General features: G+C 46.0%; 1 protein-coding gene across 1 annotated transcript; it reads right to left on the bottom strand.

Annotated features, from left to right (window-relative positions):
* Positions 1–11,058: 11,058 nt before the first annotated feature.
* On the bottom strand, positions 11,059–25,235 carry LOC147893453 (SUN domain-containing protein 5-like). The gene is made up of 4 exons (XM_087386274.1): positions 24,880–25,235; positions 23,060–24,723; positions 22,865–22,953; positions 11,059–11,459 (listed from the first exon to the last, which is right to left on the bottom strand). The coding sequence occupies exons 1-4, from the start codon at positions 25,046–25,048 to the stop codon at positions 11,252–11,254; spliced, it is 2,130 nt and encodes a 709-aa protein (XP_087242400.1). The 5' UTR covers positions 25,049–25,235; the 3' UTR covers positions 11,059–11,251.
* Between the last annotated feature and the right edge of the window lie 2,023 nt (positions 25,236–27,258).

Below are 27,258 nucleotides of genomic sequence, written 5' to 3' on the forward strand. Positions count from 1 at the left end.
CCATCATAAGGTGTGATAGTTTGCAATGCCTTTGTGGGACATCTGTTCAAGATGTAATTAGCACACATGACTGCATCCAACCACAACTCGTTAGGCAGCTGTTTGCCTTTCAACATGCACTTGGCCATCTCCATCATCGACCTATTTTTTCGCTCAACCGCATCGTGCATCGATGATGTATGCCACAGGAAGCCAAAAAAACAGCAAACTCCTTTGACATGTACTCACTCCCCCTATCTATATTAAGGTGAGCAATGTGCAGCCCACTCTCATTCTCAACCAAGGCAATAAAGTGCTTGAAGCATGAAGAAACTTCATATTTGGATTTCAATGCAAAATCCAAGTGTACTTGGTGAAGTCATCAATAAAAGTGACATAGTAATAGAACCCCCCAAGAGCTACAACCCTCATGGGTCCACAAACATCACTATGAACCAGATAAAGCTTGCCTGAAGCACCAACACTCCCATCCTTGGGAAACATAGCACGGTACATCTTACCAAGCAAGCATGGTTCACAAACATGCTTTCTAGGCATATGCGTTTTGGGAAGATCAACAACCATACCCTCCTTATATAACTTCACCAAGGGGGCCAAAATTGAGGCGTCCAAATGTCTCATTCCACAAATGGGTATCTGCCATGGTAGAATCAAGAGCAAAGGCATGTGCATCTGCAAGTACAGCATCATCATCCAAACATCTATCATAAGCATCAAGTCTATAAAGACCTCTAGTCAATGTGCCAGTCAAGACCATGGTAAAGGCATGTGTAGCATCATACACTACACACCTAACACCATCAAAAAGAACCTGAAAGCCACATGTAGCAATGGCTGAAATAGAAATGAGGTTCTTACAAATGCTTGGAACATAAAGCACGTGCTCTAGAGTAACAATACCACCAGAGACAGAAGTAAGAGAAACTTGCCCAATACCTTTCACGGTATACGATGCATTATTGGCACATGTGACACTGCCCCCCTGAGATGTATGCTCTAATGAGATGAATAGCTTCCAGCAAGAAGTGATGTGCTTACTAGCACCTCTATCAAAGAACCAGGCATCGTGAACATCTAAAACTGCCATACAAGCAACTTGATGAACATCAGGATTATACTGACATGTAACCAAGAAAGCCCAATGATGGTCTTGTGCAAAATTAGGGGACTCATGTCGATCTTTTGCTCTAGAAGAACCAGAACTACAAGACCAAACTCTTTCTTATTCTTTTCAGATGCAATGGGCTTCCTGCATTCAGAAATATCATGCCCAAGTTTCCTGCAATAATTACATCTTGTCTTCTTTTTATTATCCCCTGAAGAAGAGGCACCATGTGAATGATCAGCATGGGAATGAGAGGGTTTTCTAGCTGAAACCTTGCCTTTACCTTTGTGTTTGTGATGGGCAGCAAAGGCTTGATCACTAGCCATAGAAGCATTGCGATTCGCACGACTTTGCTCCTCCTGAGGAAGAACAGCAACCAGTTGGTCAAATGAGAAATGATTGGCATCACCCCCTGCAACCAACCTCAAATGTAGTAGTAGCAAAGCAATGATAAGAATCAGGAAACCCATCAAGAGTATTAGAAACAACCTGAGAATCAAGCATAATCTCATCAATGTTGGCCAACTGCTCTTTCAAATCCTTCACATTAGTGAGATAGGCATCCATGTTACCACCCTCTTCAAGCTTCAAGTCTTTCAACTGCTTGCAGAGATAGGCAACCCTCGCCTCATTCCGCACTTGATACAAAGATGCAAGCTAATCCCATGCTTGCTTAGCTGTCTTGCAAGACCGGATATGAGGGATAATAACCCGTTTCACTGAAAGAGCAATCAAGGCATGTGCTTTGGCATCACGACCATCCCATAAATCTGATCCTGTGTAGGAGGCAAGGTACTTGTAGCAAGAGCTACACGTGTTCTGGAAGTAGCATTAGAACCATCACCTGAAGAAGAACCCAAGGCACTAGGTGCACCACCAGAAGTGGCACTACATGTAGGCTTGGCCTCAGAACCTGAAACAATATGTCATAGATTCTTGGCAACCAAAACATGTCCCATCATGTATGACCACATGGGATAATTGGTGCCAACAAGCTTGTCATCAGCCCCAAGCATCCCTAACAAATCATCCTTGCCGCTAGTCATGCTACTGAAATTCAAGACAAATGCAACAACTGGCAAAGCAAATGACAGAAAGGCAACCTCTCAAAATTGAGTGACAAAATTTTGCCCAAGCTTCAAAGCTTATGCCTACAAGAGACTCTGTTGTCCCAAGGTAAACCTGTTGCAAGAAAAATCCCCAAAAGGCAACACGAGGCCTTCCAACACAGGGCCTTTCCAAAATGCAAATGAAGCAAAAATTGGAAAGAATCAATGCAACAACAGCTTACCCAATGATGTAGCCCGAAAGGATAGCAAGGAAAGGCTCTGAATGCAAGCAAAGAGATTCACCCTTGAAGGAGGTGAAAATGAGAGCGAATGAGGGCTGGAAATGAGAATTATAGCAAGAGAAAGTGCTCCCACGAGGAGAAAAGCACTTAGAAATGACAAGAGATAGAGATCCAATGGAGGGGTACTCGTAGCCCGAGGAAAAGGTAAGCCAAATGAGAAGAAATGGGCTCAAGCAGAGGCCTCCAGATTGCTCCAACAACCTCCAAAAGTCTTCAACAACTGGCACGTAGCTTGAGGTAGCTCCAAAACACTTGCATGCTTCACGAAGTGGCTCCAAAGTGCTGCGAAATCTTCAAATTGGTTGGCACGCACCCCGAGGCAATCTTGTACAACATTAAATGTTGTCTGACAGGGCCGTAAAATTTTCGTACAGCTTTATATGCTGTCTGACAGAGTCGTACAAGTTTCGTACAGCATTAAATAGAGCCGTACAGTTGTACAATTTCCGTACAGTTGCAATAATTTCACATGTAGTCAAATTTGCTGCAACAGGCTGGATAATGCTCTGAAACGCAGCTCCCTTCGCGGTGGTTGCTCTAAAGTGTGGTCTTCTCGCGTCAAAAAGAGGGTTTTCATGAGACAGAAGTGCTTGGAGAGGCCACCAACACTCACAAGTTGTGTAGAAATCAGCAAAACCAACAGGAATGAGGGCTCAGGAGGCTGCCAAACAGCTTGGGAAAGCTATCAATGGCTTAGGAAATGGATTCCCGACCTGCTCTAATGGTACTGTTGACTATGGCAAGCAATGGAAGCTCAAAAATGGAGGAGACAAGGAGAAAAACGAGATGTTGTAATACATTGTTGCAAAAACTGAGAGTGGAGGCTCAAGGGGGAGCCAACATAACAAAACCCTAGGGCTAACTACCCTAACTGGACTAAGTGTCCTAACTGATAATAGTACCAATAGTCCTAACTAACTATAACTAGGCCTACAAGACACATACCAAGGAATAGGTGGCACCTTTGGATAGCCCATAGAATGGCCTACAATTATTGGATGTACCCCCTCGAGGAGTAAGGTGCACAACTGGATCCAGGTGAGTTTGGCACTAGAGGGTGATGAAATTTAGGAGGTTACCATCTATGGGAGAGGATTCTTCCTTCTCCAACTGAGTTTCCTTGACACCACCTTGGCCCTTGTGGACCAGAGCCCCATCATCCTCTGCTTGCACCTTGTTTACCTCATTCACTAGAACCACACACTCACAATTGATGGCATGGACATGACCCATGATGCGCCTCATTCTTCGGCAATGTTCTACTTCCCAGGGTTTCCGAGCGAGTGTCGACACATCCTCCTGTTGGCAATGCTTTTGGCAAAGTGCTAGAGTCTCCACCAGTCATAGTAGCCTCAGTTGTGGCAGATGATGGGGTCGACTATCTCAAGATGATCATTGAGAGTCCGTAGACATTACCTAAGGAGATCTACCTTGAGACACATGATAAGGAAGAGCTCAGACTCAGGGTTGAGGTTTTGGTCTTACTGGGTTAGTGGCTTAGATGTAGTAAGATGGGCCACCTCGCGTAGGCTTGCCCCAAAGGCCAAGGTCGACGAGCTCCCTCCCTTTTTCCCAAGCTCAGTAGGGGCAACAAAGGGATCCTGCAGATAGAGCCTTATTTCCATCTAGGCAACAACAATAGGACTCTCAGACTCCCTGGGTGTAGCCTTCCATGGGGGCTTGCACCATAGTGGATAGAAAGAAGCCTAGCAAAAGGGCTGCCAAAGTCCTAGGCAAAGAGCTAAACTTTGACAGCATGCAACGACAGAGCAAGTAGCAACTTCTCGACACGAGGGGAGCTAATAAGTGGCTCTCCCTCAGGACATCTTTATACTCGTGAGGAGGAGATATTTTTATCTTCTAACAGATCCACAAGAGGCAATGGTTTAGAGCACTCAAGCTTCCGTACATCAGCATGCCATAGGGCCCATCGGTCCGATCCCTCCCTCCCCTCCCCCCCCGCCCCCCCGAATCTTCCTCTGCCAACCCTCCCCCTCCTCCCATCATCGCTTAATACAATTTCAATCACTGTCACCACCCCCCCCCCTTGCCCTACTCTCCTCTACCCCCCCCCTCCTCGCCTTGTAGCAGTTCATCCTCCTTAGTCCTAGCCTCCTCTGTGCCCAAGCCTTCATGCAAAGGCAAGGCTGGGGCCCCTCCCTCACAGCTCCAGGCCTCTTCCTTAGTGTCCTAGCTCGGCTCTCCCCCAGCATAGGATGTAGCTCCTACAGAGTAGTTGGAGGTTAGGGGGCCCTTTTCCAAACTTCTAGGTCCAAGGCTACTTCCAGGTGAGCCCCCCTTCCGGAGGCTTGGACAGTGGAACTACCTCAACATCCCAGACAATTACCCCCTTGCCCGAGGTGACATTCATGATCTTGCAGCCCTACAAATGGGGGGTTCGTCCTCCTCACAACTTTTTAGGGTTTAAACTTCCTCTACATAAGAGGAGAAGTAGACTCTATTGGTTTTTCAATACATGATGCGGGACAAGATGTTCCATATTATGGAGGAGTGGTTGGGACCCCAAGGAAGGGAGTTGCGGATTACACATGGGGACATGACTATCTATAGGTTTGGTTTCTTGCCCGACAGGTGAGGATTGGGCCTAGCAGTATCTATGCTTCCAATGGGGTTGGAAGTTCAACTTAGACTGGTCACTCACTAGCGACTATAGCAGTGCGCTATAGCTGGGTCAGAGTAGAGGTTTCCTTCATGGTGCACTGAGCCTTGAAGGTAGGTATGGAGCCTGTCATGCCTCCCATGCGCCGTCACATGAACGTGGACTACTCCCCTTCGAAGACCCCTCTCATAGAATCCAAGGCTATAGTTTAGGCTCCTACTTACAAGAGGGCCTCGTTCACCACCCCCCCTCCTCCCCATGAGTCGTACCATAGAGTTGGAACGTGCATGGCTCCACAATCATGCACATCAATAGCCACAATCTCGTTGATAGTTCATCAGGGGCAATCAATGGATTTTCTATTGATGATTGAGCATATGTTTTCAGCATCTTATATTAACCACCATTGCTCCTCCTTTCGAGGAGGGGGCCCGAGGTTTGGTCCTCCATAGTACACAAGTTTGGTCTTTCATAGTAGGCAAGAGTGGTGTGGCCTGTATCTCAATATCTCAAGAAATGGCCTCCGATGTGTTTGACCAGGGAGAGCTTATCTCACAAGTCGAGCAATCTGGATGGGTCTACCAATGGGGGATTTCAAGCTTGGGATCTTCAATGTGTATGCCCATGCTTGAAAACAACAGTGCCCTACCTTCTAAAACAATCGATTGAGATCCTCCCGGATGCTGATTCTTGGGGTGTTGGAGGTGATCTCAATAACCTAGAGTTTGCAAACGGCAAGCAAGGAAACCTTCCTTGTCAAAGATGCCCGCAACTGAGAGGAGCACATGGGACCACTTCATGTTCGCTGTGGAGAGAGGCGGAGTTTTCTAGGCTTCCTAGAAGTCTTCTTTTCTCCTTCGACCAATGGAGGCATGATGGTTTGCTACAGGGCCTTGACAGGTTTTATGTGGGCCCGGGGGATTCACAGGGGGAAACTTATGATATCACGTGAGTACAATAGGGGGTTTTTTTGAAATGAGGCATAAGCTTATACATTAGGGGTGGGGGCCCTTTTTTTTTTCCCCAATATTAAATTTAAGCTAGGGGGACCATGTCATATTTAAGAAGGGGGGACATAATATAGGTTACCTTGGGTAACTAGTCCAAACAAGTTTGATTTTGTGTATGGTTTTAAATAGTCATAGGGAAAGTAACCTAAATTTGCTTATTGTGTAATCTAAATGCTTGAGAGAGAATGTAGATTTAAGGAAAGGGGGGGACATAATGGAATTTTGGTGGTATCTTATAAGCTTAAATAGGGGTGTTTTATCATCCTACGTGGATCTTAATGTAAACTACTCGGTGCTTTCTATCAATTCAAACAACGGATTTTGCAGAGGCATTTGAATGAGATGATTGCGAGTTGCCAAACACATATACTTGAACTTAAGAGTTTGCAATTAAGCTGGAATTAAGACTTATACAGCTTAAACACAAAGTGACATCATTGGAGAATGCAATATGATTGAGGGGCCAAGACGGGGCCCCCCCCTTATCCAGGCTCACTTTATTCTTGAAAATGGAGATACAAGACCAAGGTGCAATGCACCTTCCAAACTGATGAACTCAGTGAAAACCTAGGACCTAGATACGACTCAAGAGCATATGTACAAGGTAGACAACAAAAAGGAGGACTCCAAGCTCAGGTTTCAGCTCTTGGCTTGCCCAATCCACAAGGAAGAAGCCTGCAACAATCACCACTTACATCCAACATTAGAGACAAACACTAGTTTCTAGAAAGATAGTAGAAACAACATGAAATAGTGCTGTAAATGAGATAAACTTGACAATACAGGCTCCCTTCGTGACTTGGCCCTTTTGTAGATGAAGTCCTTGATGCCTCTGAAGCTACCTTGGGTGAGGAGAGTGTGGAAATGGGGCTGGAATGAGAACAGCTTAGAAAAACAACCTGTAGGCTAGAGAGAGAAAGCTTTTATGGAGTGATAGCTGTAGAGAGAGAGTGCCTATGCGAACTACTGGGTTGGATCAATCCCTTGTCCAAGAGTTCTTGGACTTGCTTGAAGATTTCATCTTGTTGAGAGTGCGGGCTGCTTTCTTCGAAGGAGGCTGGCTGGCTGACTTTTGCTCTTTTGGTGCGTCCTTTGCTGTCTCCTTACCCTTTTGTTCCTTGGAAGAGGTTCCCTGGGACTTCCGCTTGTTGTTGCTGCCATTCTGCTTGTTGGAGAAAGATTGTTTCTTCTCCACCTTCAAGGCGATGTTGATGGTGTCTTCGAGAGAAGTAGGAGTGGCAATGTCGACCTCATGCTGAACGATATACCGTAGGCCAGCAAAGAACTTCCTTTGCTGCTCTTTTTTATCCTTCCTACTGAATGCTTTAACTTTTAACAAAGTATCCCAAAAACGATCAACATACTAACTTTCTCTTCTTGGCGTTGGCGGAGGATGTCCCACTGCACCATTGTATCTCTCTTAAACTCCTTAGGCAGGAAGTGCCTCATCAAGTTCTTCTTGAAGTGCTTCCAGGTGTGGGCTTGCTGTCCAGTGTTGACCATAGCTGCCCACCAAAGTGAAGCACGGTCTTGCATGTGCAGGACGGCAAACCGAATCTTCACCTTGTCTTCGTACTCGTCCCCCTCAAAGAAATACTCGAGGTCTCGGATCCAAGCCAGTAAGACCTCAGGCTTGTCCTCTCCCTTGTACTTGGTAAACTTGAAGAGCTTATCTCCAAGAGGTACCTTATGCTTTGCATACCTTCGTCTCCGTGGACGTCTCGAAGGAGATGGACTCCGATGACGCCGTCTACCTCGAGGAGGGGAAGAAGAGAATGATCTTCCCTCCTTGTTGGAGTTGGTGTTGTCCGCACGGCCTCTTCCTTGGGATTGGGGCCCTATGTCATGAGTTCCTGCTTGGCTGCTTTCCAGCACTTGAACCTGTTGAGCAATGTTTGCCAAGAGAGCACTCAACTCATGCAAGTTAGGAGGAGGGTCAGGTCCATTGGCTGCCATGATGACAAGATAACTCAATGAAGGAGAGACTCAACAAGAGAAAGCACAGAGTACAGGACCACTGCCTAAGTTCTGATACCAATGTAAACTACTCGGTGCTTTCTATCAATTCAAACAACGGATTTTGCGGAGGCATTTGAATGAGATGATTGCGAGTTGCCAAACACATATACTTGAACTTAAGAGTTTGCAATTAAGCTGGAATTAAGACTTATACAGCTTAAACACAAAGTGACATCATTGGAGAATGCAATATGATTGAGGGGCCAAGACGGGGGCCCCCCCCTTATCCAGGCTCACTTTATTCTTGAAAATGGAGATACAAGACCAAGGTGCAATGCACCTTCCAAACTGATGAACTCAGTGAAAACCTAGGACCTAGATACAAGACTCAAGAGCATATGTACAAAAGGTAGACAACAAAAAGGAGGACTCCAAGCTCAGGTTTCAGCTCTTGGCTTGCCCAATCCACAAGGAAGAAGCCTGCAACAATCACCACTTACATCCAACATTAGAGACAAACACTAGTTTCTAGAAAGATAGTAGAAACAACATGAAATAGTGCTGTAAATGAGATAAACTTGACAATACAGGCTCCCTTCGTGACTTGGCCCTTTTGTAGATGAAGTCCTTGATGCCTCTGAAGCTACCTTGGGTGAGGAGAGTGTGGAAATGGGGCTGGAATGAGAACAGCTTAGAAAAACAACCTGTAGGCTAGAGAGAGAAAGCTTTTATGGAGTGATAGCTGTAGAGAGAGAGTGCCTATGCTGATCCCAAGGGAGGAGATGTAAGAGAGGAGCTGCTGCTGTTCCAGAGGTGCACAGAAAGGCAAATTTCTGCAAGGGAAATGGGCTGGAACAGTAGAGAGAGAAATTCTACAGTAGAGAGAGAAAGACTGCAGCAGGAGAGAGAAAGGGGCTGTGATTGCTCCAGGCTAGGTGAAGGAGAGAGGATGCTACTGCTGTTCCAGAAGAGCTGAGAGGGGGCAGATTTCTGGAGAGGAGGGGCTGGAACTGTAGAGAGAGAATGTGCTGTTGTAGAGAGAGAAAGTGCTGCTGAGGTGAGAGAATGGCCTGGGGAGAAGCTGGCTGCACCCAAGGAGCTGGAGAGGTTCTACTGCATCATCTAAAAGGAGGGAGAAGAAAAGTGACGAAATTTTCATGTGTGGAATGAAGGAGAGAGGCCTTCTTTTATAGGCTCAGCCCCCCTCCTAGGCCTAGAGTGGAAGGTGGACACTTGTCCCAGATTTTTGGTGGGCTGCAGTCCCAAAGAGGACAACCCACAACCTGGTAGATTTGGGGCCAAACACTTGGCCTGCATGCCCTGCCACTTGCCATGCATGCTGCCACATGTGTGGGACAGGTGGACTGACCTGCCAGCTCAGATTCCAAGTGGCAGTCTGCCACGTGTCAGCTGCCACGTCACTCCCAAAAACCCTAAAATTTCAAAGTTGTCAGAATTTAATTCTGATCGCACACACGGGTTCCTAACAGCTTAGACTATCTATTGACGTACTCTAAGGTCATAATTGAGCCATACTAAGCTCATTTGTTTGTCGTCTTATCTTGTATCTCCATTACTCTTGGCATGCTGCCAGGCCCACACCCAAAGCTCAGGGAACATTCTCTTGAATGGTTCCTAGGTCGGTATGCAATCTGTGCATTTGATTGGTCCCATGTTTGGGTACTCAGGTGGGGTGTGGTTTCTAGATGTCCCTCTCAAAGAGAGGCCATCACTCTTGTGGGTCACTAATGCCCATAACCCCAAGCAAGGGGGTCCACCCTCAAATGCTAGACCTAGTCCCCATTGTCCGTAACTGAACAGAAGGAAAACATTTCATTTCTTAATAAGCATACTATTGAAAAACAAAAAGAAATAGTACCAAGCAAGTGGATACATGTTGAAGCAGGATGACACTTAAATAGGGGGTTTTCTTGGAGTTCATGCACGCAGGTGACGTCCCCCTTTAATGAAGAGTGAATCCCCCGGGTATGTGGGAGATTAAGCAATGCACAAAGGGGAAGCCATGGGTATTTGCAGGCACATCACTCCCCCATTGTGCATCTAGAGTAGCCTCATGTTGTGTGGACTCCTTCCAAAGGGAGTTTGTATTCCAGATGCTTTACTCCAAGAGGAGGTACGATAGGCAGTGCTTGAGATGTGGCAGTAGCCAAAATGTCCCCTCGAGGGCAAGTGGGCTACGTGGGTGGTAGACGAGATTCAGAAGAGCAATGAGGAGCTCCAATTCCAAGCCTTCGTTGGCGGCATGCTCTATAGCACAAGAGAGCACTTAGACGAGAATTAGCAGGCAGCTTTTGGATTCAGAGTCTTGCAGATGACACAGCACTCTTTGTGGAGGGCACCGAGGAGGCCCTCGTGACTTATTGTTTTGTCTGGAGGGCCAAGATCAACTTGGACTAAATAAGTTGGCTTCCTCACAGGGACTGAGGATGTCTAAGAGATCCAGGATTGGGGGCTGCACTTCGCTTCCGGATTCTAAGGGCACACAGTGAGATACTTAGGTTGCCACATTGGCATTGGTATTTGAGTAGAGCAACAGATTGCCCTAGCATTGGAGAGTGTGAGGTACAAGGTTCTGTATTTGAGCTTGGCCAAAATTTCTCCATCATTCAAGGCTCTTGTGGATTGTAATAATTTTTTATGATTGACTTACTAGGCCACATAGATTCACAAAGAATATTGTATGTTACACTTTTCTTCCTGCACATGTTAACTGACAGATATGGGCTGCTTGTGATTCAGTGGGTGTCCAGCATCGTCTGTTTGGATGAGATCAACACACAGACACGCACACACACAAGGGATGGTATCTAGGATAGATACAGCTGCAGATGAAATTACACTATATTCTCCTATAAACTGCCAATAGAGAACATAACTGGAGCAGTTTGTCTCATCTCAAGGTGCCAAACAGATGGATGGATTGAAAGCACAAAAATGCAACTGCTGAGCAATTTGACCATGACGAGTACATTAATTACAGAAATACCTGGCAACTGCATTGAGCTGCCACGGTTATGTCAGGAAATAGTGTAGTATTACAATAAATTGGACTTCAGACATGTTATTTTTTAATGATCAATCTTTGACTACACCTTCTCAAAGATGCCACATAAATAGTAGTTAGAAAATTCCTTAAATATGTTGCACTTACAAAACTTGTTGGCAGCCTTTCATTGAGGAAACACCTACATTGAAAGGACCAATATCACAAGACCACAACTCAAAAATGGTACAACCCACAAGGCTTGGCGCCATGTTAACAGCCTTGTATTATTGAGCTTGCACAAAGACATGCAAAGCATCAGTATTTGCATCACTGCCACTGAAAATATGGACAAAATTGCCACAGTCAAGGCCACCATCTCCTTATTCTCCAATTTTTCCAATTGCTTCCTGCAGTAAACCACTAATTTTAGACAAAAAAACCTCTAGGATCTATTCCAAAAGCCAAAAATGACTCATTCCGATAATGAAAGTAAACAAGCAAGAAACATGAACCCCACACTCAATCTGGGGCATTGTCCCTCCCTCTTTCTGCTGCACCCCTCACACTACGTTCCACACACCCCACCACCCTCCACTTCTCTTCCCCAGCCTATTGCCTGCTGTTCACCTCGCTGGCTGTCCTCTCTGTTTTGTCCGTCTGTCTCTCCTCCCCTCATGCCCCGTCCCCTTTCAACACCACACAAAACCACCCACCACTCACACAACCAGGAAGAAAGTGTTTTTTTTCTTTTTTGGGAGATCACATGCATGCTCTTACAAAGGGCAATGGCATGACTAGCTGGCTTCTGCTCCATATCTGGGCTCACATAGCCTACTGTCAGGCAGTTGAATATGTTCGGCTCTAGAACAAGGCGAAGGTCTAAGTGAGCTTTAAATTTCATTCGCATCAATACAAGCTCTTGTTTTGAAGACTGCAATGCCATGAGATAGCGAGTTAACCCGAGTTTCAGACTGGAAGATCTTTATATGCTCCAATTGTAACTATTGCAGAATTCAGTGCCACATGTCAGCCCCATGGACTGCTACTCAGCCAGGCATTTGTGCAGAGCACCAGCTCCTATTAATCTTCTCCCAGACCTAGCAGGGCTTGCAGCCTAATAAGGAGGGCCTTGGGTCCTCGTTCCTCACCTAATCTTTCACTAGAGGTTCTCAAGGAGTCTGCCACAACATCTGCACATCGGTTCAGGGAAGCATCTAAGGAACAGGGTCTTCAAGGGGACAGCTAGGAGCCCTTCATCTTCAAGAGGAATCAACACTTTGCAGCTTTGATTGTAAAAATACTATCTTTGCAAGCTTTGAAATGAACTGGGGGTGTAGTGGAAACTTTCATGCTATTTACTTTTAGTTCAGTTCAGTCACCCTTCCATGCTCCATTGGAAGCAGCATATACGAGTGTGCAGTGTCAGAAATAGCCTACATGATTGTCACAAAATGGAATATATCCACAAATTTTTTCTTGCTATTGGGTGATTGTGGACAGCAAGCAATGGATATTTCTTCATAGTTGAAAGCCTTCTCTCTTGTTTCCCCATTATCTCTAGCCTTTCAGCTCTTTCAGCAAAGTCAGAGGAGTATCTCTCGGGGCATACAAAGAGTCAAGGACAGGTGTGGTGCTCTCTTGTCAGTGGGCAGCAAATCACCAACAAGCATACCAAATTTCATTATTTTTTAACACAGCCCTTGGTTCAGCCTTTCTTCTTAAGGTGGATGTGCATCAATTTGAGACTCATCTGTCTGAAGGAGGGACTATGTGATCATCTTTGCACTGCTTTCATGACCATGGCGCGGGTTCAAACTTTGGCAGCCCTTGTGAGGGTTGCTTGGAGCCACTGCTAGCTTCCCAGTGGACAGATATTTGGCATTTTCCTCTTGCAAATGGGCACCAAGCACTCATAGAATGGTGTATGATTGTTTTAATATCCAGACAATTGTGGATGGTTGACAATGAATATTTCTTGATAATTGAAAGCAAGGCAAACCTTATCTCTGTTTCTTCTTCAAAACAATTAGTTTATGTAAAGAAAATCTTCAAGAAAATATTGTTGCACCCATTACCATTCCAGAAGAAGACATTAACAGATGTTATAGAGTACCTTATCAAATGAAAGGCCTACCAAAAGATAACAAATCATAGCAGCGAGAAGAATGATGCAGGAGCACCCCCACCTTTTGGCATTTTAAAACAAGCTTTTCTTGCCTCAAACTCTCTTTGCGGAACAGCAACCATCTGGCATTTTATGCGAAATTCTTTAGGATGGGATGGCTGTAATTGAGAAGGAAAATAAGCTAGATTAGTGGGATTAGCAATTGGGGCCCATTTAGGGTCCTAGCACATGGATGGGGCTAGCATGGGTTTAGGATGGAAAACTTTTTGTCATCATTACTCCCATCCTAAACCAAGTGAGATAGGATGGGTTTAGGATGGGAATAGCCACTTTTTCTCCCATCCTGGACCATGGATGTGTCATGAAAATAACAGACCCTCTCCCTATGTCGGTTCAATTAAAAGACTATATCTATGGACTGAACGACAAGATCAAAATGGAAGTTCGGGCTAAATATGTGACTACATTAGATGAATCTATTGCAGTAGCCCTGAACTATGAGGATGCCAGAGGCAGACCTAGTGGATTTGTGCAGGCACGGACTCAGTATGAGTACCCGAAAAAAGGGGGATTTCAGAGGAAATGGACTTCAAAGACAAGTGTCTCGCAGCCAAGTGACCAAACCAAGCAGGTGAAGCCCGTTGAGGGACCAGCAAAAACAAGTACCACCGTTGGGGTGAAAAGGAAAATAACTCCAATGGCAGCCCGAGCTTGGTCAAAGTCCTCGTTGAACCCTGAACAAAAAGAGAAAGCTAGAAAAGAAGGATTGTGCTTCGGCTGCCTTCAGCGACATCAGTGGAAAGATTGTCCACTGAATAAAGACCGTCGCACGGCTAATATGATAATATCTGAATGCGACGTGGAAATGCAGGAGAGTCCCAATGCGGAACATATGCAGATGCAATTGGCGGGACCTTCTCAGAGGTTAGTACCTGTGTTGTTAAGTGTCTCTGTTACTAAGTTAGTAAGCGGTGCACCTGATAACATCCTTTCTAAGCCCGCAGCAACAGGGTATACGGTTTTCGATGAGCCTGAGTTGATTAAAATGAAAGGGCAAGTCGCCAATCATGATGTGATTGTGTTGTTTGACTCAGCGTCAACACACAATGTAATCAACTCAAAGCTTATTAAGAGGCTCAAGTTGAAAACTACTCCGTCTGACTATGCGGACGGAAGTTCAACTGAAGTATGGGACCAAAGGGTTACCCAGTTGGAACTTCGAATTCATGACTATGTTGAGAAGCTGGACTTTGAATTGACCAGACTTGCTCACGCAGATATAGCCCTAGGCATGGCTTGGCATTTTCGGAAAAATCCAGCCATTGATTGGAAAAAGCATATTTACCAGTTCAAGATGAACGGGGTAGAATATATTTTGCGAGGTGAGAAGGATTTACCTCGAGGACCACTGATTTCAACCATGGAAATTCGAAGGACTCCGAAAGAGTTTCTGTGTCTGTGTATAGCATCGGTAGAGTCAATTGATGATGCATCGACTAGCACTGAGGCTACCCAAGATGGAAAAATGGCCGAGTTGGCTAAAGAGATATCAGAGAAGTTCTCAGAATGTTTTAGGGATCAACTACCTTATGGGTTACCTCCAGAGTGGAAAGTTCAGCATAAGATTGGACTGATCCCGGGGGCAGAACCTGTAAAGAGGAAAGGCCAGTAGCCTTTGAAAGCAAGAAGCTTTCTCCCTCTCAAAGAAATTGGCCAACTCATGAATTGGAGTTGTATGCAGTTATCCATGCTTTGAAAACATGGAGGCATTATTTGTATGGTTCAGAGTTTTATGTGGATGTAGATCATGATACTCTGAAACATTTTAGTAAACAGCCTGACTTGAGGGGCCGCCAAGCTAGGTGGGCAGAGCTCATGCGATTCGGTACCAAAGAGGAAAAGACAATAAGGTTGTTGATGCGTTGTCTCGCATTATGCACAACTTGAGTTTCACGGTATTAGAGAGTGCTCTAATGACCGAGATCAGAGAAACTCAAAAGGTGGACGAGTTTGTCCAGAGCTTATGGCCTAAGGCTCATGTGTTAAAACCCGTGGAAAATGAAAAGGATGACCTGGCATCCAGAAAAGGCCAAACTTATGCAAGATATACCATAAGGGATGGTATGCTAGAAAGAAATGGCAAGGTTGTAGTACCTAGTCAGAATGATCTCAGGCAAAGAGTCATTCGACAGTGCCATGACAGCCCGTGTGCGGAACATCCAGGAGTCGAGAAGACGTATGATCTCGTGAAGCGAGATTTCTTTTGGCCAAAGATGAAAAAGCATATTCATGAATATGTGACACGGTGTTTTTCGTGTCAGGTAAGCAAGGCTGAGCGGGTGAAGCCACCCGGACTTTTACAGCCCTTGGAGATACCACTAAGTAAGTGGGAGAGCATTTCCATGGACTTTATTGTAGGGCTGCCTACGACACAAGGAGGGTATGATTCTATCCTTGTGGTGGTTGACCATCTAACCAAGATGACTCACTTCATTCCGACTAGAAAGTCTGTTAGTGCCCCGCAAGTGGCGGATTTGTTTATTAAACATATATTTCGTCTGCATGGATTGCCTAGATCCATAGTGTCAAACAGAGATGTCAGATTTACCGGTCATTTTTGGACAGCGGTATTTGAGACACTAAGGACTGAGTTGGGAATGAGCAGTGGGGATCATCCTGAGACGGATGGTCAGACAGAGAGAGTCAACCAGACTTTAGAGGATATGCTGAGAGCATATGTGTCATTGAGGCAACATACATGAGACAAGTGGTTTCCATTGTTGGAGTTTGCCTACAATGATAGGAAACATTCCTCTACAGGGTTCAGTCTGTTTGAATTGAACTATGGTTATAGACCAGCCAATCCAACTATAGTTGGAGTACCTCAGAAAGTGCCTAGTGCCGCGAACTTTGTGGTTCAGATGCGGGAGATGCTAGCACTTGCGAGAGCTAATATCCGCCAGGCTATGGATAGAGCCAAGGTATATGCGGATGAGAACCGGTCTATAAGAGTATTTAAGGAAGGAGAAAAAGTTTTTCTCAGAGTTCCTTCGCACTCGAAGTCATTGACTTCAGGAGAGTGTGCTAAGTTATCACCTCGATACTGTGGGCCGTGGTTAATTCTGAAAAGAATAGGCAAGGTAGCCTATAAATTAGAATTGCCACCGGGGTGTAAGGTGCACCCAGTGTTTCATGTTTCTCGTTTAAAGAAATTTTTGCATATTGGTGACTCACTAATCGAAGGTGTGGTTTTGTTTCAGGAGATAGAGGATAATGCAAGACGCAAACCAACAAGAATCCTGGACCGAGGAACAATGCAAATACGAAATCGGAAGATACCCACGGTGTTGGTTGCATGGCATGGTCAGCCTCTATCGGAAGCTACCTGGGAATCCGTATACCAGTTACGGAGAGTGTTCCCAGATTTCATCATCGAGGACGCTGATGCTTGAAGAGGGAAGGAATGTTATGCTCTAGCCGAGATAGCATGACCTCGGAAAGATCGGTGGGCATTTTCTCTTAGATGACCGACTTCTGTGTAATATTTTATGTGCGTAAATGAAATGGTCAAGAGAAGTAACTGCCAAGGTCCTAGGTGAGGGTGAAATGGCATTGACTAGGTGGTTCTGAGTGCTAAGGCCTAGGTGCACCTAAATGTGCAATAATGCCAAGGGGCAAATGGTTTTAATGTGCCCCAAGAGAGGGGTAAATGGTGCACTAAGTGAAAGGCTAAAATGATGACATGTGACAAGGGGGAACCATCTAGGGAGATGAGGGTCTCGTGGATAGGCATGAGAAAGAAAAAAAGGTGTATCTATTGAAACCATGCGATCCAGGAGAGTATGGCTGGGTGGAATAATTAAGATGCCATCGCCCGTGACCAAGAGAGAGAGTTAGAACATAGAATATGTCAGCAATAATGGTACTACATAGAAATTCAAACAAAACAAATTACATTCGACATGTTTTGCGATAATAATATTACATGAAAATTGAAACAAAATAAATTACATCCAAAGCAAACATTTAACAAAACAAATTACATCCAAAGATGCTAACACTTTGTCTTTGTGATAGGGGTTTATTTTACAGCAAAATTCAAGTGTTGTAGAGTTGGTGGTACTTATCCGACTGCTGCTTCGCTTGTGTCAAAAAACCACTTCAAATGGCCCCTCCTTCCTTCTCTTTTAGCCTTTCTTCCTTGTTTTTATGCTGTAAACTGGTACACTCCGTTTGGGCTGCTTGTTTTGAGTGGATTGGAGCTCTAGATACCGATATAGCCCCAGGGTACTTGGTGGGTGGATCACCCCCTTAAAATCCGTTGGGGAGGACCGGGGGGGGGTCTCTTTTCCTCATGGTTTAAGGGTTTTAAGGGTCTATTCGCACGGGGGAGGGGGAGTCACCCATCCAAAGACCAAAATTTCCAGAGAAAGCCCTTGCCTCGAGGACTACAGAATTCAGAGTTTGTTGTGTTCTGGAAAAACTCTTGCCTTCAAAAACTCAAACACGGGATTTGCAACCGGTCCCTTTGCAAGGTCTTCAGAACTCGAAATATGCACAACGTCTAGCCAACAATGAAACCGGCCTTCAATAAATCAAAGGGCAGTAAAACTAACAAGTAACCAGTCAACATTGTTACATTAACAAGCATTACTAGCAAATTGGGAGCTAGAGTGCCCCTGCACCAAGACAAAGACACAAATTGGCCCTAAACCTTGGCACCCCTTTCAATATTTCTTTAATTAAGTGAGAGGCCCTAAAATCCAGGCTACATAAAGGATATACTCCTTACAACTAGGACATTCCACATCCCAGTGAGCAACCACATACCCTGCATAGCCCTTACTGTTCACCCGCTCTCACTACTCCTGGTAGTAGGTCTCCATCCCTAGTCCAAGAAGCTTGCACACAGCCCGGAACTGTCACTAGTGACCACACTTGGCCATACAGTACCCCATAGCTGTTACCAGTGCCCAATTAGTCATCCATCTGCTCAAAGCAGAGAAAGAAAGCATACCAAAGCTTTCTCCACTGTCCAGGACTGCCATGACTAATAGTCTCTCACCCTATGGGTCACACATATCCTGATACAATAACTTGTTTCCCAAAAGAGATCTAGCATCACAATACAGCAAACACTATGGCAATCACACCTGTACCATCCATCTCGGGGTTCCAGGGATACTTCCCATTCCAAGCATGGATTCCCGACCCCTGCCTACTCAGCAACGAGGCTGTACAAAAGATGTGCTGTCTGCCTAGCAACCACTGCCTGCATGCGACCCATCTCCTAGAGAAACCAAAAACATATTCCGGCACGGAACATGTTACTTGCCAAAGCCAGCAAATAGGATACACAATGAGTACCAACTCACACGTATTCAATGCTCTTTCCTCACTCAGAGGCATCAATATCACAACACATTAGCCCTGCGAGGCTCTGCTATCACACCCGTGTGACCAAATGCATCCATACTCAGTGCAAACACCTGCATTTAACATGGGAGCCATTATTCACAGCCCAAGGAAGGCCCATGTGTGTAACCAATGTGACTAGAAAGGCCATTATTGGCGTCAGTGTCCCCAACTGAATGCATAGGGGTCCCATAACCAGGTAGCCAATAGTGTGACTGCTGCGACCACGTATACTCCAGCCTTTTAGTAGCACTTAGTAGGAGCTGCCAACAGGATTTCCGGATCCAGATGGAGGCTTGCTTGCTTGTTTGTGGCAGCTGGACCTGCCGGTCAAGTGCACCGAGCAAGGAGTCATTTATTCGAGGCAGGTTTTCAGGTAGAACCTCGAGCCACGAGGAGTTGTTCCCGCTGACTCAGGTGGCAGTATGTTATCAGTTTCTATTTTGTTTGGACGTTATGACCTGGCAGATCCAGAGGGGGTCTCCTAGTGTTCTGCTACAGCTATTTTCTTATGCTACTGGAGATCTGGATGGGTCTGTAGATTGCCAGTGCGGAAACCCAGACACAGTTGATTGATCCTTGTGAGTTGTTATATGCCCGTTGCCATTGGAGCACTGAAGTTCATCGATCTAGCAACAGTGTACCAGTTTGGACTTGAGAGGGGGCCTCAGAGGCGGTTATCTAGCTCTGCGATACAGGTGCATGCAGGGAAGCAGTTGCCCCGGAGGCAATATCAGATGGATTATTGTTTCCGGATCCTTTGTTGGAGTCATGTACCAGTACCAGTACCAGTACCAGTACCAGCAGTTGGATTGTTATACTAGATGACCCAGTGTACCATTACCAGATGGGACAGCTCCATTATTATTTGGGCATTCAGTTTGCTCATGTTGAGGGGGGTATCATGATGTCTCAGTCCAAACCTGTGGCCTGGGAGCAACAGTTCCAGGTTTCCAGTGATCGTGCTGAGGCCGTTCAAGCCACGAGGGGCTTCTTCGACAGTATCTGTGACGGTCTTCCGCAGTGGAGCATCACACGACGGATTCCTCCAGTTGTTCCAGCGGCGCACACAGCTCCCTAGCGTCTCTCTTCCATCCAAGAGCTGAGAGAGGGTGTTAGAGATCAACATCTCTTGATGAGAGAGGGCCAATGTTTGTGGGTGTGCCCACCCAGTGTGAGGCTAGGGTAGGGAGAGAGACGGCTTGTGTTGTGGGTGTGCCCGCCCCGTGAGGTTAGATCTAGTCCACTGTAGGCAGCCTCTTTGTATGCTGGAGGGGGTGAGCCCTTTATATAGGGGAGTAGCAGGCCTGGTCGGCTCCTGTAGGGCCTGCTGAGTCGGCCCCCCTAGGCATAGAGGGGTGTGCCCTCATATAGGGCTGTGTGCCCCCATGAGCAGGCAGGTGGGTCGGCCACTATGCAGGCTGGTCGGCCAGCCTGCTGTACCCAACTAGAGATGGGCTGGGGGGCTATTTAGACCAGCATCCAGTGCAGCAGTGCTTCCACACATGCACAGCCTCCTGTGCACCACCTGGAGCAGTTCTTCCAGGCGTCTTCTGGAGCAGTTCAGATCATCTCTTTGCAGGGCCTGTCAGAGGAGCAGAGCCAGCCCAGTTGTGCACTTGAGGAGCAGGGTAGTGGAGCAATTCATCCACTCCCTTGTGCTCCCTTCCATATGAGATCCACATTCATGGTTAGCATCAAATTGTCGTAACCGCTATATTTAAAACATTGACAAAGATGATAATGTCACGAGGGCGTGAGTTTTCGAGCTGGAATGTGGGCAAGACCCTGGGAAAATAATGGGCAAGGCCATCGGTTGTTAGGTGTGTAAAGGCCGTAGGAACTAATGCCTTGGGAGTGAATTTGTTGATTAGTCCAAAGAGGAGGCAAAGGATCTAAGGTTGGACCATTAGTTTGGTCCAAAAAGGGCCCTATAGAGGGTGGGGGCAAATGAAACGTAGGAGGCACCTACCAAAAGTTTCAAAGGCTATGTGCATAGCATACAGGCTGTTGGAAGCACCTGGAGGATAATGGCGTGTGTGCCAACGGAAAAGAGGGATTGACGAATTCCGTACTACAACGATCAGGAGCAGGGAATGATCACGCGGCAGGCTGTCAGGAGCTAGCAGCTAGTTGGGTTTTGGAAGCTGGTCATTGGGCTAGCTGCCTTGGAGGACAGACTGTCCATACAGCGACTTTTATCAAGCGCACAACACGAATCCCATCCGTATGCTGCATACAAGGCCCACGGGCCTTGGGGATGCTCGAGATCAGCATACGTGAGCACGGGCTGGTCACAAGAGTTTGAAGGCTGGTGGGAATTCCACACTGGTGGGCTTGACTGCATAGCCATCGTACGTACAGCTGTGTACAGACTCTACTAGCTGTAGTACGGGCTATTGTACTACGGGCTGTATGGTTCTCACAGTTGTATGGACTGCTACAGTTTGGGTGTACAGGCGGCGTATGAGTTTGTACGACCAGGTTGCCTTGGTTGCATTGACAGCTGCCAGCATGGCAGCATGGGAAGAATGTCCTTCTGTTGGTACGCATTAGCTCGAGAATGAGCTTTGCTTGATGCTCCCAGTTAGTTAGGTGTTCACAGTTCCTTCACAGAGATGGCTCTTTGTTGTGAGCTGTTTTGGAGAGCCATGGCAGGTAGGGAGATGCACGGGTGTTGCTATCCGAGAGAGATGCACGTTCTCAAGATTGCAGGCTGATCATTTCTGCTTTCACCAATTGCTTGGTCATATTAGTGATCTAGTGGACACCTGAGGCAGTCAGGGGAGTTGTGTGACCCGCATGTGTTTCTCGTAACAACTCCAAGCTTCTTGTAAGCATTTGGAATAGAGATGGATGCCTATTGCTTTGTGAGGTGAGAGCAGATCCCAGCAAGGTTATTGCTTGTGGTATTGCAGCCCTCTGAAATTGAGATATGTGCAGAACACAAGGGAAGTTGAATCTATTGTATATCCCATGTGCAGGGTTCTCCAATTATTTAAAGAAATACTGATAGGGGTGCCAAGGTTTGGGGCCAGTCTGTGTCATTGTCTTGAGCAGGAGCATTCTTAGCTCCCAATCCATTTTGTTGTTTACTTGCTGAACTGTTAACATGAGAGAGTTGGCTGGTTAATTGTTTATTACCGCCCTCCTATTGGTCTTGAGGCTGGATTCAGATACTGTGTTCGAGTTGGTGCGAGTGAAAAGGGATATTTACTGTAAAACACCATGACGACATGCTGTAATAGCAAAGGATTAGGAAGGTTTGGATAAGTGTGCATAGCGTGGAAATTATCATTGACAACGAATAGTAGAGGACTTTAAGAAATTACCTTCATTTTGGTCCAAGAGGTAAAATAAGTGCAAAAGGCCTACACAAGGCTGAAACTGACCTAAAATGGTCATTCTTGCTTTATGGCCTTTGCTAGCTACCCTCTGCCCTGGACCTTATCCCTACCCAACAAAGCTGTCCTAGTAGGACCTCAGATTGGGGGTGACTGCTCAGCACTATACTGATATGTATTGCAGGACGTACTGGCCTATATGGCAGGGTAGTGAATAGCTGTGCAAACCTTGTACATGTGTAAATGCCAGAGAGGTCAGATTAAGTTGATAGTTTACACCAAAAGAGTCTTAAACCCTACATATGGACCTCCAAGAGATCTCAAATTACATGGGTTAGTGAGTTGAAGGTACTACGTCGTTTCTCATATCAGACATTCCTCCTTGTGGAGTGCAATGGTTTCTCATATCAGACATTCCTCATCGAGAGCAATTGCATGGACCTTACATAATGACCTAGGTAGTAGCTTGAGAAGCAAGCATGCATGTTCAATGGAGCAAATAACCTTAGACAACTCAGTATGGAGAACGTATAGAAAACAAGGTGCTTTAATCTTATGGAGGACCAGAAATCAGGAATCTCGGTGGAGGACGCATTAACAGCCATCTGGCTCTATTGCTCCATACTCTTGCGGGCAGAATTTGATCCCAGTCAGTGGAACATGAACGCATCAAGCACAATCTCTGGGGTTAGGACTGGGATTAGGACTGGCTACAATTCTTTAAAGACCAGCCTAATTCTTTTCTAGCTAGGGACATTCTTTCTTCTGGGTGTATTAGAACGTATCAAACTGTTGATTCAGTTTTCCTGGCTTCTTGAGACCCCTCTGTTCAACGTGTTTTCTGTGACAATTCTCTTGCTAGCATCATACTCGATCCTAGTACTAAGGTGGGCAGGAAAGGGCAACAAAGAGACTCAAGCTAACCAACCTGAGGGATTCCAAATCTGCATTCCAAGCCTTGACTTGAGTTGATATATCTCTTTCCAGAAGGTACTTGTCCTCCTTAAATTTGCCTTCCTGCACACGTTCAGAATCTCTCTTAAACTTCAAACTGTTTTGCGTCTGCATAACTTTTTTGCATAATTGTGGACAATAAAAGGCTCTAAATCAGAATAATTCTCACCATGATCTGCAGCCAGGCAGTTAGATTAGATATTGCCACTGCTGCATCACTAAGCTTTCCAGTCATCATCGCGAATTCCTTGTCGAAACCTCTAAGAAGTCCCTTATACCTGTCGTTTAGTTCTTCCATATACTGAGACAGGAGAGGCTGGTTGTGTTCAAGAGATCTAACTTTTTCCATCAAAAGCTTCATGACAGCATCTAATGCTGGACGACCACTCTGATAATGAACTGATTGTCCCTTTTCCACCTTGTTTGCATCCCTCAGATTGTAGCTTTCTGACTTTCCCTTTCCTTCAGGGCGATCGACAATTTTTTCTACAGGTAGCTCGTCAGCATTCATTGTTGGACTGGGGGCAGTGTCCCGCTCCAGAATTGCATTCTTATCGAGCAATTGGGTTGCTGACTGCATAGATGGTACAGCTTTTTCGCCCACTAAGGCGCTCTCTTCCTGAGGAGGAGGCACAGCAGAGAACACCCTTGAAACCACCCCTACCTCCTCTGCAATCCAGTCTTCGAGCAGCCATTCAATTGCATCAACACCGTATACCTCTAGAACACTTACGGTACAATAGAAATCAGACCCATAGTGGCTCAGCATTCTGATTCTCAAATACCGCACCCATTTTGGCTCACTTAACGTGAATGTCTGTGGAATTCGGGTATTCTCTGCCTCAAACTTTCGGATGAAAACCCATTCTTCCGTAGGATATTCCAAACTGCCCCAAAGCTCAAATTCTCGAACGTTTGATGAATAGAACTCATGATTTGCGATAGCCACTGTAACAATCAACGTCTCCTCGGAAAGTTCCATATCAACAAACTTGTTTTCTGCACTGCAAGGAGTTCTTAGGTATTTATCTTTATCTTTATTCAAAATGTTGGAAGCTCCTTTTGCTTCTTTGTTGCTGGCCAAAACCTTCGCACCCTTTGACTCGGATGCATAATTGTAGGGGCCGTCTCCGGGCTCGTGTCTGACACGAACTTTAACATGGTGGCTCTCATTTTTCACCTTCCTTGTCAGTTCCTCTACTAGGGTAGAATCCGTTCCATTTAGACGAGAATCAGGGCTTGTGCGGTTCTCATGCCCATCCAGTTGTCCCTCGCCAATCTTCACCTCTTCAGATGATTGACCACTATCCACGTCGTATTGAGCCGGCGACTTCAAAATGTCACTTCGCACGTTCTCCGCAGAGATGATTTGACTTTCACCATCGTCTGGGTCAAGGCGACTTAAATGGTGTAACGCATCCTGTGTCGGAGATTTGTTTTTCACTATCCTAGGAGTGCTATACGCTATTTTGCGAATTACGCAACCTGAATCCGCTGGTCGAATGTAACATAATGGAAAAACCACGCCCAATAACAGATCACGGACAGAAGAGCTGCATTTAGACTCCCCTGGAAACGGAGCAAAAGGTTGACGAGAGCATAAGTCCCGGCTTCTTCCAAATCTTTTTTTCGCGGAGATTGTTGTTTCCGCTGAATCCGGCAGCTCTTCATCAACCAATACTTCGTGCGCCTCGGTGGTACGGGTACCCCCCTCCTGCGGATCGTGACAACAGCTGGCGCTCAAGGAAACACGCTCCTTCTGATTGTCATTTTTATCAGCCTTGACGCCCTTAAGCCAGGCGACTGACCATGGAAGATTACTGGAAGGCGCACCTGAAAATCTTGAATACATCAATTCAAAGCGATAGATCATCGATCATTCCCGCATATGCATGCATTTGCGAGGAAGGAATCGAGATGAAAATCATTGAGGTGCACGAAATGGACAAGATTGGCAGCTGAAAACCGTCGCTTTGCGAGATGGGATACCTCCAAGTCCGATGGTGTGAATGAAAAGCGAGTCGACAACGAGCAGGACGATCCAGGTGATGGAGAAGAGGGAGCAGAGTTGCCAGCAGCGGGAGGCGGTCGGGGGGGGCGATCCGATGGGGGAGGCGGCAGAGCGGAGCGGGCGACGCCGGGGGGGGCGCTTCTGCATGGTTCATGGATGCCGGAGCTTAAGTTCGGAGGGCGGTGAGCATCATTCTTGAGCAAAGACTGTTCATCCAGAGAGCAATGGAGGGGGAGGAGAGGATCGAAATGGTTGTGAGTCAAACATTTTGCAAAATGAGGAAGACGAAGACGAAGACGAAGACGAAGACGATGCAGAGAAGCGAAGCTCCCAACAAAACACAAGCTCTGCTGCTTCTGCGTCTTCTTCTTCTTCTTCTTCATTTTGAAGCATAGCCCTCAGTCCCACGTGGCTGCCTCGTTGGCACCTCCACCCCTTTGCACCCCTTCCTTGGCCCGCCTTTTGCCACCTCTCCCTTCTCCACGTGGCTGCCTCGTTGGCACCGCCACCCCCTTTTTGGCCTGCCCCGTCCCAAGCATAACGTAGGACTCGCATAATATGCAACTATGTTGGGTTCCTAGTTCTACCCCCCCTCGCTATGCCCAGAAGGATCACTTGGCTGCCCCTCCCGCCATTAAAACAAGTGGCACACTTGGTGCCTAGAAGCACTGCCCCCCCCACAACTCTCGGTGAACACTCGGGGGTTGACGTGGGAACGCATCAAACCTTGGCAAATTTCGGCAAAGGTTGGCATATTTGCCATCAGGGGAACTCACTCTTATCAGTCATGATTTCTGCTTGAAAGGGGATGGAATGTATTGGTCCACGTGGTTTGGTGTTGGCCCTTTCTATTTAAATACCATGCAATCCGCCAATCAACTTACATGAAATTCACTTTGCCTTGCTCCTAACAGTCTTGCAGAAATTTAGCCTCACAATTCGCTATCTTGCAAAGACAACAACGCACAGAGAGAGAGAGAGAGAGAGAGAGAATTAGGGCGGGGGCAACGTAAATCCAAGATTCTCAATTTGGCTTTCAGCTTCTACCTAAGTCATTGTGATTTTACATTTTGAGCAAGCCTTCTGAATGACGAAAGTCATTCATCTTTTTTTTTAAATCTTTTTGTTTTCTCTCACACACACATGCCGACACATCCGCCCTTGGCTTACGGTGACAAGGAGCAAGGAACATACCAAGGGATTCGCACACGAGCAGCCAGCACAAGTGCGCCAACACTCACCAACCACTTAAGCTATTGTTGTCGCTGCTCAAATGCACCCATGGACATGATGCAGTTATGGAATTTAAGGAGGGGTAAAGAAGATAGCATGTAGCAAAACTTAGGGAGGATTCAAAAATGTCTGGACACCTAGGCGGGAAAATGGTTGATGTATTTCACACAAGACTGGACATTGCAGCAGCAACTTCTACCCATTTGATTGGTAACTCCAAACCCCTCAGGTAGCCTACCCAAGCTGAACAAAAACAAATACAACGGACATGAATTACCACCAATTATTTTGTGCCAACGTACATCAATGCCCCTTAACCCTCCCCTTGTCCAGACGTTGTGAACCCTCCCTTATTAAGCTCAAGGTGTTTACATGCCAACTACCCACAGTTGGGCACTTTCAATATGGACAATTCATACCTTCATTACCTATAGCTTGTCCTTGACATTCAAATCTATGTAAGCGTCCATGTTTGGATGGATGTATTAGTATTTGCCTATTCTTGTGAATGGATGGTCACCTCCTACAGCTTGTTGTGCCTAATCCTATGAAACTGTTGTTCTAGACCCAATGTCACAAGAGTCCCACCTCTCGCACACTCTACCCTGTTACTACCCTACTTCACCTTGCTTCTCACTCAACCTTGTCTCCTTACCTTTGCCCTCTTGTCGCAGAGTACATCTCCTCTCCCTACCTTAGCTTTGCATCTCCTCAACCTCTATGTGTAGATCCAACCCTCCTAATCTCTCCATGTGCAACCCGAGCTATCTCATGTTGCCCTTGAAACTACGCCCCATCTCTTTGTTCTCTCTTTCTGTCTCTACCTACAATGCTCCCCCAATTCCATTGTGTGTGCATTTCCTATGACATGGGATGTGTGCCTGCATTTTGTCTTTCTACAACATTGTTGTGTTTGTGTGCAATTTCATTCTATAATTTTAGTGTGTGTTTTGTGTTTCAGTGGGTTTGGTTTGTGTTCTATAGTTTAGTTAGAGATGGATGGCTTTGTTCAATCTAGTTTAGGTTTGTTAAGTTACTCGTTTCTCCCTTAGAAATATCCTAACTTTGTTCATTAACATAATGTATGGATTGACTTCCTTTATTCTAATGTCAAATGCCTATTG

The sequence above is a fragment of the Dipteris shenzhenensis genome, chromosome 15, assembly GCF_047967505.1.
Source record: "Dipteris shenzhenensis isolate YYH24624 ecotype China chromosome 15, Dip_SZ_1.0, whole genome shotgun sequence".
Taxonomy (NCBI): domain Eukaryota; kingdom Viridiplantae; phylum Streptophyta; class Polypodiopsida; order Gleicheniales; family Dipteridaceae; genus Dipteris; species Dipteris shenzhenensis.